The sequence below is a fragment of the Alosa sapidissima genome, chromosome 18 (assembly GCF_018492685.1).
Source record: "Alosa sapidissima isolate fAloSap1 chromosome 18, fAloSap1.pri, whole genome shotgun sequence".
Taxonomy (NCBI): domain Eukaryota; kingdom Metazoa; phylum Chordata; class Actinopteri; order Clupeiformes; family Clupeidae; genus Alosa; species Alosa sapidissima.
Window position 1 is genome coordinate 4,252,024 of NC_055974.1, and position 9,835 is coordinate 4,261,858.

The 9,835-nt window shown below is 38.6% G+C and overlaps 2 protein-coding genes across 4 annotated transcripts in view; one reads left to right on the top strand and one right to left on the bottom strand.

Annotated features, from left to right (window-relative positions):
* The window catches only part of LOC121689778, a 31,911-nt gene extending 28,317 nt beyond the window's left edge, over positions 1–3,594 (top strand). The window contains exons 19-21 of the mRNA XM_042069889.1: positions 1,079–1,232; positions 1,311–1,349; positions 1,447–3,594. Coding sequence (XP_041925823.1) covers positions 1,079–1,232; positions 1,311–1,349; positions 1,447–1,772 — 519 coding nt within the window. The 3' untranslated portion in view covers positions 1,773–3,594. The remainder of the gene's footprint in view (positions 1–1,078; positions 1,233–1,310; positions 1,350–1,446) is intronic.
* Positions 3,595–3,666: 72 nt separating this feature from the next.
* Positions 3,667–7,673, bottom strand: LOC121689785 (nuclear factor 7, ovary-like). 3 transcript variants are annotated; one of them, XM_042069903.1, is made up of 6 exons: positions 7,600–7,671; positions 7,145–7,322; positions 6,049–6,670; positions 4,489–4,515; positions 3,828–4,397; positions 3,667–3,785 (listed from the first exon to the last, which is right to left on the bottom strand). In XM_042069903.1, exons 3-5 carry the CDS (start codon positions 6,665–6,667, stop codon positions 3,856–3,858), a joined length of 1,188 nt encoding a protein of 395 aa, XP_041925837.1. In that variant the 5' UTR covers positions 6,668–6,670; positions 7,145–7,322; positions 7,600–7,671; the 3' UTR covers positions 3,667–3,785; positions 3,828–3,855. The 3 variants fall into 3 exon arrangements, with proteins under 3 accessions (XP_041925837.1, XP_041925835.1, XP_041925836.1); XM_042069901.1 differs by having other exon boundaries at positions 3,667–4,397; XM_042069902.1 differs by lacking the exon at positions 7,145–7,322 and having other exon boundaries at positions 3,667–4,397; positions 6,049–6,668; positions 7,600–7,673.
* Positions 7,674–9,835: the final 2,162 nt, after the last annotated feature.

Here is a 9,835-nt window from a genome sequence, read left to right on the forward strand (position 1 = left end):
ATTGGCTGGTTATTATGTTATAAGCTGGGTTTTAAAATAAAATCATGAAAAATGTAATAACTTATAACTTTATATAATATGACCGCCGCTAGCCTAGAAACTTGGTGGGCATGTAGCACCACTAGGCTGATGAGGAAAAACCTTGGTCATGCAATTCAGATTAATAAGACCACTGTTGCATCCAGCAGCCTTGTAGAGCTTCATAACACTAATAGTGCGGTGATTCTCTTTGTCCAGTTCCAAACTCTGCAAGTACCTCTGTTATGTACAGATTGGAATGAAATGGTGTAGATAGTTCACAGAGGCTTGATGTCATATCTAGATAGACATATCTAGATTGAGATCAATCAATAATTCTTGATAAGATTTCTGATAGTAGATATTGAACCCCAGGCTGATTGCCAACATCCTACCATATCAGACATAGGCTGAACATGAGGGTTAGCTAGAAGCCCAGGATCAGGCTGAGATAGAACGCTAGATTGAACATCAGACAGAGGTTCGCATTAGACAGAGGGCATGGTTGGGGGGTCAATTCTAAGGTATGAGCTACACCAGGCGCGGAACTGAAGCATTCCGTTTGCGACGCGTGAAATCCATTTTAAAAGACTGGTCAATTTTTTTCGAACGTACGCGCCGCTATCACGTCAGGTGTAGCTACTTCCATTGATTAAGGTGGCAGCTAATTGTTGCAGCAGACGCTACGCGAACAGAACGCTTCAGTTACGCGCCTGGTGTAGCTCATACCTAAGATACACTCTGCATCTCTTCCTCCTGAATGGCCAGAATATAAGAAAAAGATAAGTATTTCTTCTCTCCGGGTGATAAATTGGTATATTATTGCATTATAGGCTCCTGTCATTACATTATTACATTATTATTATTTTTTAAACTCAGCCAATAACGTAATAATCAGCCAATAATGTAATAGCGTCATTGGCAAGTTATTACATTATTGGTTGTTATCACATTATTGGCTGCTACACTCCTAAGTAAATGTGCTAGAAAATGTGTTATATAACTGTGTTTTGTTAACATTTCCTCATAGCGTGATAATATTATTTGGCTTGGTTTACAGATATGTGTTTTTAAGTGCCTCTACCATGGTTATCAACACCCATCTTTTGAAGTTTTCTTTGACTGCAATGTAATTGAAATGCGTGTGAAGATTAGAGACAAGCAAAGTTATAAACAGCCTTGGGATCGTCGTGTGATTATCAAGGCAAAATATGGTAGGTACCACTTCTATTCGGGGCATATTTCAGATAACAGTATTTGTTTGATCATATTTTTTTCTCATCATATTGCAGATAGCCAGGTCAAAACAGAGGTTCAGCATGAAAAACAGGGTGAGTTTCTGAAATGCAATCAGTCAAGTAATACAATTTGGATTCGTATGTTTTGTTGTCTAAGTTAAACATATTGCATCTATTGTATATTGTTTAGGAGGGACTTCATTGAAAGAAGATGATTGGCAGGCCACTTTATGTGATATTCTGGATGAACTGGATGAGAACCAACTGAAGAGGCTGAAGAGCATAGTGAAAGCCCCTGAAGGCCAACCATCAATCCCCAGGGGTAAACTGGAGAGGGCAAAGTCATCAGATTTGGCAGTCCTATTGATCGAGAGCTGGGGATTTCAGGACTCCGTCAAAGCAACGCAGGCGCTTATGAAGAAGTTACCACGCAATGACTCTGCTGTGACATCCAAGCTGAGACCGTTTTTAGAGCAGTTTGGTTTTTTAGACAGTCAGGATCATCTCCATAGGTAACCCTATCTTACAACCGGCCCAAAGGGGTACAGACTCAAGAGCCTTTTCTAGTTTCAGACTAACTCCACTTTCATTTTCCTGCCCAGGGTCCACGTTGTCTAATAGCACATGCGTTTGCACAAGGTGTAGCACCTGTGACCATGTTTGTGTTAAAATGAGAAGTGTTCACGCACACTGTTAGCACATTGCTATCTTGAGGCAGCAGAAGAACATCTGAATCATGGGTACCCACCATGACTACACTCTGAGGAGTGAGCTTTTTTTTACCAATCCTCTGACATCATTGCACAGCTTCTCTTCAGTGGCATTTTGTTGTTTCTGGTTTTCTAGTTGATTTCTGGTGATGCAAGAAGACAAGGGTACCACCACCTTGTCCCATGCACTCTTCACCTCTGGAATCGTTCTGCTGATGTAGTTCAGGTCTGCTTGTCAGACTGTGCTTTTAGATCAATAAAATATAGACTTTGATAGTAGCTATACCATATCAAGGTCTACATGGGAAAAAGTTAATTTATGTGAATGTTTTTGTACAGACATTTCTGAAAGATTTATTTTTATATTTTGTAACTGGTATGGAGAAAAAAAATGTTTTGAGTATAGAGACGTGTATAATGTTATAAGTTATCTGTGCTTGAAATGGTTCTGTTACTTGAAATGTTTTTTAATCACCATCTTTCTTTATGTAGCATATGAGAAAGTGGAAAAACTAAATAATTGAATTCCCTGAGAGGCTGCTGAGGGGCTTCATCTGTTCTATGCTGCATTTTTTTGGCCAGTTCAAACAGATCATTTGTCCCATCAGCTGTTTGGTTTCTTAACAAGGTAGATATGTTTACATTCAGAATGGAATATATTTACAGCCACAAGTATTATGTGATTTTACATTTTGAATGTGTGTATTATTATGTGATTTTACATTTTGAATGTGTGTATTATGTCAGTATTTATTATGATTTATGTTGATTGAGTATATTTGTGCTGGCTACTTTTGTGAACCAAATTGCCTCTTGGGGACATTAAAGACAATCCAATCCAATCCAATATGCATGTCGTCAAACAGATCGACGGTCAATGCTATTGCCATGGCCCCTCATACTGTCCTTGCCCCTCATACTGTCCTTGCCCATCTGGAGGGAAAGAACTGTTACATGCAAAAACTGCTTGTGGACTACAGCTCAGCCTTTAACACAATAGTTCCTGCCAAGCTCAGGGGTCTGGGCATGCACCTGACCATGTGCAGCTGGATAATGGACTTTCTGCCGGGTCGTCGTCAAGTAATTTTTCCAGCTCGCAAGCCAACGGAGAGTTACTAGAGTTACTTAAGAATTACATGTGCTGCTGCTAGGGTGCGTCTAGATTTCTAGGCTATCCTTATGTTGGAATGTGCAAAAATGTACAAAAAATCAAAAGGATACCTTCTTGTACCTTCTTGTGATTTCTGCAACAGTGGTAGGCTACTGAAAACGTGTTGATGTACTTGTTGATTTTTTGCTGTAGTGTAAACCAATGTCACACAATAACCTAGCCAGAGGTGAACGAAGTACACAATTCCTTTACTTAAGTGAAAGTATAGATACACCTTGTCAAATATTATTCCAATACAAGTGAAAGTTGCTAAGTCAGATTTTTACTTAAGTTGAAGTACAGAAGTACTTGCTTTTAAAAATAAAAATATTGTATTATGTACTCCAGAATATCACTTCTGGAATATCCATAAACGGTAAAGTATATTATGTACTTTATGCCCACTTTAATACTATGGCATGAAACTTTATACCTATGGCAAGTTGCATTGCATAGCAAAAATCTTATTTTGCCGTCTTAACGTACCGAACATTACAGGAGCCACTCGAAGGCAGAGGACCTGAAATCCACCTTGAGTCCACTCTTCTGCTGTGATTAGGATAATCCTGATTTATTTAAATCAAAATGTATCTCTAAAACATTTTTACAATTCATACTGAGAGTTTGATCCAGATCAGAGCTAATATTGGATAACGTGATCTAAGACTTCACAGTTCATTTTCAAGTTTAGATCTGATCCTAAGTGATCAGAGTACATGAAACGGACCCTACATTTAATTTAGAAGACATGCCTGGAAATGATCATCGGGGCTGAGTTTTTATCTCCTGAACTAAGGCCAGGGCTGAAGTATGGGTAGAGTGTTTCAGTGAAAGAGAGACCAGTAAAAGAGTAGATATGACCCCCACTGTCCCCATCATAGAAGGACACAAGACCTTCCTCATAATCCACAAACACCCCCACCGTCTCAGGCCTGTTTTTCAGAGAGATTGGGACAGTAGGCATATCCAGTGCAGCATAATTTTCATCATTCCGAAGCCATATTGTCCAATACCCGTTTGTTGGACCGAGTACAATCTTCCCCTTCCTGTTAATGGATTCTCGAACCACTCCTAGATCCCAGTTTGTCTTTCCTTTGACCTGCACTTCGTAGTAAAAGCTCCCCGAGTTGAAGCCCTCCTTTCCCAGGACACTGATACAGTAGTCAAACCTCTTTGGGTGATTAGTGAGGTTTTGTTGAGTGTGTCCATGCCATAGTTGTTTACCATCAGAAGAAAGGAGAAGGCTTGGATGGGCTGTGTCAGGATCTAGGGTCACATCCACTAGAAAACCAAAAACAAATATGTAACCATGGAGGAAAAACACAAATTGAAATAGTATTTTTTTGTTTTCATGTAATGATAATAACAGTACCTTCATATTGCCGGATATTCTTCAGTTCTGTAAGAAAACATGTTCAAGTCTTTTATGAAATATGAAAAGTATATATCACACAACTTTTGGTGAATGTACAGTACTACGCAAAACTTTTAGCCAGCTATATATATACAGCTCGGGAGAAAATTAAGTGAGTGAGTTGACGGCCATATTCAAATATATTTTTAATATGACTGTCAACTCATTTGAATGTCATTCAGCAATTGTAGGATAACATCAGAAAAATGTGCAGTGATCTCTTAGGTTGCCTTCACACTGGGTCCGTTTAACTGGACCGTACCCAAGTGCCATTATTCTCCCCTTGCCCTGACCCAGCTGGTCTCTGTTCAAATTACAGTTTTGTCTGTGGACTGTTTATGTCATAAACTCTAGCTTCTGTTTACCAACATCGCTTGGCAACGTCGCAAAAAATGGCTGGTTTTGGAACAGATAGCATTAGAACTCCACCAAAATACTAACGAACCGTACCCTCTGACTGATCTATAAAGAACAGTGACCGTACCCCAGACCAAAAGTGGACTATGGTGCAGATCCAGGTCCGCACCAAACGGTCTAGTGTGAATGCACCCTACATTTTTTTCCAGAACTGTATGTATGTATGTATGTATGTACAGTGCAACCGGAAAGTATTCAGACCCTTTTAAGTTTTCCACATTTTGTTATATTTCAGACTCATCTTGAAATGGATTCAATTCGTTTTTTTTTTCTCATCAATCTACACACAATGCTCCAACACTTTACATTTGAGAAGGATTGAGGCTACCGTGCTCTTGGGCACTTTCAATGCTGCAGAATTGTTTTTGTGTCCTTCCCCAGATCTGCACACAACCCTGTCTCGCAGGTCTACGGACAATTGTCTCGACCTTGTGGCTTGGTTTTCACTCTGACATACACAATCAACTGTGAGACCTTATATAAAGAGATGTCTGCCTGTCCTCATCTCAAGGACCATTGATAGAAGTAGGATGCACCAGAGCTCAATTGCAAGTGTCATGACAAAGGGTCTGAATATGTAAATGGAATATTTCAGACTTTTATTTTGTATAAATTTACAAAACACTCCAAACACCTGATTTTGTATGGAGTATTGTGTGTTGATTGATGAGAGAAAAATGAACTGAATCCATTTTAAGATGAGCCTGAAACATAACAAAATGTAGAAAACTTGAAAGGGTCTGAATACTTTCCGGTTGCACTGTGTATATATATATATATATATATATATATATATATATATATATATATATATATATATATATATATATATATATACATATATATATATATAATGCTTAAACAAACCTAATCTACAGACACATTAATCTGGATGGAAGAAAAACACAGCCAAATGCCTAACCCCTTTCTCAGTACAGTAGTTAATTCATTTTGAAAGGCTGCCTTCATTTGAAAGGAAGCTGAAGAAAAAACATCCATCCATGACATCCATATAACTGAACAAAGTTACATCAGAGCTGTACAGCACATAGAACCAAACTGAACATTCTCAGACCTAAGAGTGCACCTAGGGCCACTTACTCCTCTCTGCTGCAGTTTCCTTCTCAGACACCTTCCCCAGTTTGGTTGTGTGGATTTTCAATGTGTTTTTCAGTAAGACCGATACTTTTTTTGACAGATTGTCCAGTTTTCTGTCCAAATTAGTTACAGCCTTCTGCATATTCCCCTCAAAAGAGTCTCTCAGCTTCTTGCTATTTTCCATTTCCTGGGTGAGCGTTCTCTGGTCACAGGGCTCCGCCAGCTTGGATGGGGCAGTGTCCTGGAACACATGTGCTGCATATCCTACGGCCACAGCGAGAATGCAGAGCAGCAAGAGAGTCCTCCCTGCAGTGAGCCCAGTGGTTGTACTGTGAGGCTCACTGACAGGCTGTTCGCAGATCTGTACCACGTTATCCAGACCTGACCTCCGGAGACGATTAATCAGCTTCGTCACAAAGACATTAACGCTGAGCCTAGGTCTGACGAGGAAGACCTCTTTACAGTTTGGACACTGCTCCTGCTGCCGGCCATCCCAGTAGTCTGAGATGCAACTCAGGCAGAAGGTGTGTCCACACGGGATGCAGACTGGGTTGGTGAACATGTGCTGACATATGGAGCACTGGAGCTGTTCTTCTGATAAAATGCAGGTGTGGGAAACCATGCTTTGGGCGACATGTTAAACAACATAATCAAAAGACTTGACCAGGACAACTTGATTATAGCATTAAATTAAGTCAATAGCCTTTAACATAATCATAGCATATTGTCATTGTTCAGTTCAATTCAATATGTAATTGCTGATTGATTGTTTTTGATTCTCTTAACACTGCTAGAATGGTCATACAAGGTGCTAGCCCATGTTAGTGGATGAAATACAATAGAAACCTGTGCACAACTCTGACTGATTTCTAAAATAAGGTTAAGGGAAACCTTGTTCTGTTATATCAGGGCAGAGTGAAGTGAGAGCAAGATTATTGCTCTCTATATTTTGATCTTGATAAATACCACTAATGTATGTATGCTTTCTGTATCTGTGCCATGATGTCCCCCCACTGCTGGGTGTGTACAGTGGGTAAGCAAAGTACTGTGAAAAAAACCCTTCACCCATTCAATCATCTGCCATGTCACTAGGCTTGTTGTACCAATCCAGTCTTGCACCTTAACAGGTTGGCTCAGACATGGGCAACCTGCTCTCACAAAGCCATTCTGCACATTCCAACATTCAAACCAACGCTGTAGTCTTACTGGCTTTTCTAGTCAGTAATTGCCTCTAAACATCACGGGTAGACTAGTACTTATTGCGTACATAGTGTGAACTGTGGATTTAATGTAAGGTTGATGATATTAGGAACTTCTCACATGCAGTTAAGTGGGTATGATGCTGACTAAATTAAATAAATAGGATCAAACAATAGCAGAAGTACAATCTATACTGTAATTATATTGATAATTTGCATATTCAAGAAACAATACTATTTTGTATCTAAAGTTATGTAGCATTTTTTAAAAAAACGTTCTCAGCACTTTATCTACCCTTACCCTACATAAAAATAATTATTAATGGAAAGAAGAGACCTAGATTGTTCGACTCACCTTATCAGCTGTTACCTCTGTGGAATTGGTTGTGCTGTGGTTACATGGTCTTGCAGTTGTTTCAAGAGTGGAAGAATCTACTGACATCACCTGTTCATTGTGACATCACCAGCCTGTCTGCCCGCCCCCAAAATATTTCAGTGGGTGTGTGACAGCAGTGATGGCAGTGTTTATAAAGCACTTTCTAATGTTTCAAGGTTGGTCATGCTAAGGGTTTGATTTGTAAAAAAAAGAAAATCAGAGGGGGATGTCATAATGATCACAGCCTGATTGACGTCACACTTAACTCCATGACAGTCAAAAGGTGTGTTTGTGTATGAGAGAGATGTTAACTTTCACAAGAAAATGTTTTGGGAGCTACACACACAAAAAGATGGAGTAGGTCTGTTTTTCCAAACATTTGTACTGGTGAAGATGCTTTTTAAAATGATGAATAAGGCCTTTTGAATATACTTATTTGATGTTGTTATCATCTTGCAGAACACAACCATTTACATCATTCTCTCTTCCCCAGTTTCACTGGAGTACAAGATTAACTTCCATCCACCAGCTTTTAGACTTTCAGACAAATAAAATTCTAACCCTTTATTAAACTAGATGTACTGCAAAGCAGGGGAGTTTAATCAGATGTTTCTCCATACTGTGTGGCTGTGATTAGGAACCTTGAGGACATAGGCTAAAGGAAATATTTTGCATATGTTCTGTGACTTTCAATTGTTTTGTAGCTTTTTTAAATCAGTCCGTGCTTTTATATATATATATATATATATATATATATATGATTATAGCTGTATTTCTAAATATCTGTCTCTGTTTTCACAAGCAGAAATGTGTTTTGATAATTAAGACATTTCCTTGAATATGACACAAGTAGCCACTAGAGGGCAGCAAAAGGCAGCTGCAAAATGCACAACAATATGAGGACAGTCACCTGGTCGTAAATGTCAGCTTGAAGGATAGCTGAGTTCTGATATAATATATTATATATACAGATATACATTATATATATACACAGATATTATCTGTACAGCCTGAGTAGAGCATAATAACAGCGGTTTCTGTTACCATGGGCCTATACACTTAGAATTAAGAAATCTGAAAAGTGGAAGCAAACTGTATTTGTTATAATAGCTTTCCATAACTATTGTGATATTTTGTGTTTGTTTTCTTGAGCTCATCTTAAGCCTGTTTCTGTCCACACTTATCTGGTACATCAGCCTTCTCTTTCATAAATCAACTCAAGTTGTTTACACATGGATAACTATTTACAAAAACATTGGAGGGTTTATCTATTTTTGAATACAAGCAACGTTTCACTTCCTGATTGATGCGTCTCTGAACAACTAGGTCACAGACCACAGTTTGACATCCTTGATAAAAACAGACCACAAGGAACACACACTACAAACGAGGCCTATTTAGGGTCATATGACTGTTGTGAAGGCAATAAAGATATTACGGAGACCTTTTTTGCCATACAGCCTTAAGGGTATTCCATACTGTTAGTGGGGCAGTTAAACTCAAGTTTTTATAACAATTGATCATTTTATGAAACTCACATTTAGGATCGTAGTCGCCTCGGATTTGGCCCCTGGGGGCCATGATGGCCGGCAAATATGGATTTTGTAGGTGGAAAAGAATTGAAAACAGAAACTAACAGCTAATACAGTTGCATCTTTTACCCATATATCCATCTAATTCATTCATTAAAAAGTCAAAGACACAGATTGTCTTGAAATTGATGTATATTAATTCAATTGAAGGGATAATAACCGGCATGGTGCCCCGTTATATGGAATTAATGGACGAGGCGGAAGGCTGTTATCAAGCTTATCACTCGGTTGCCACTATAGGTAATAGTCATGCCTTTATAGCACACAAAGGAAACAAGCGGTTCAGTATAAAAAGAAGCCAACTTGTTCAGTTTGTTGAACAACTTTCTTTGGCCCAAACAGTGATAAGTGATAGCCGTGGACAGTTAGCTTGTTTACAGTTGATTCCATTGTTACGAAGTCTGCTTCCAGGCTCAACTGTCTTCCTATTATGGTTGTTACAGTACCCTCCAGAATTATTGGAATCTCTGCTAAAGTTGACTAAAAACCGGTATAAAAAAATAATCTGTTGGTGATTTATTGTAATCCGTCAATTAAAAAAATGAGGAAAAATCTAACCTTGAAGGGAAGCAAATTTATTTTGAAAAAAAAAAGGAATATCTCATAAAGAAATACATATTTTT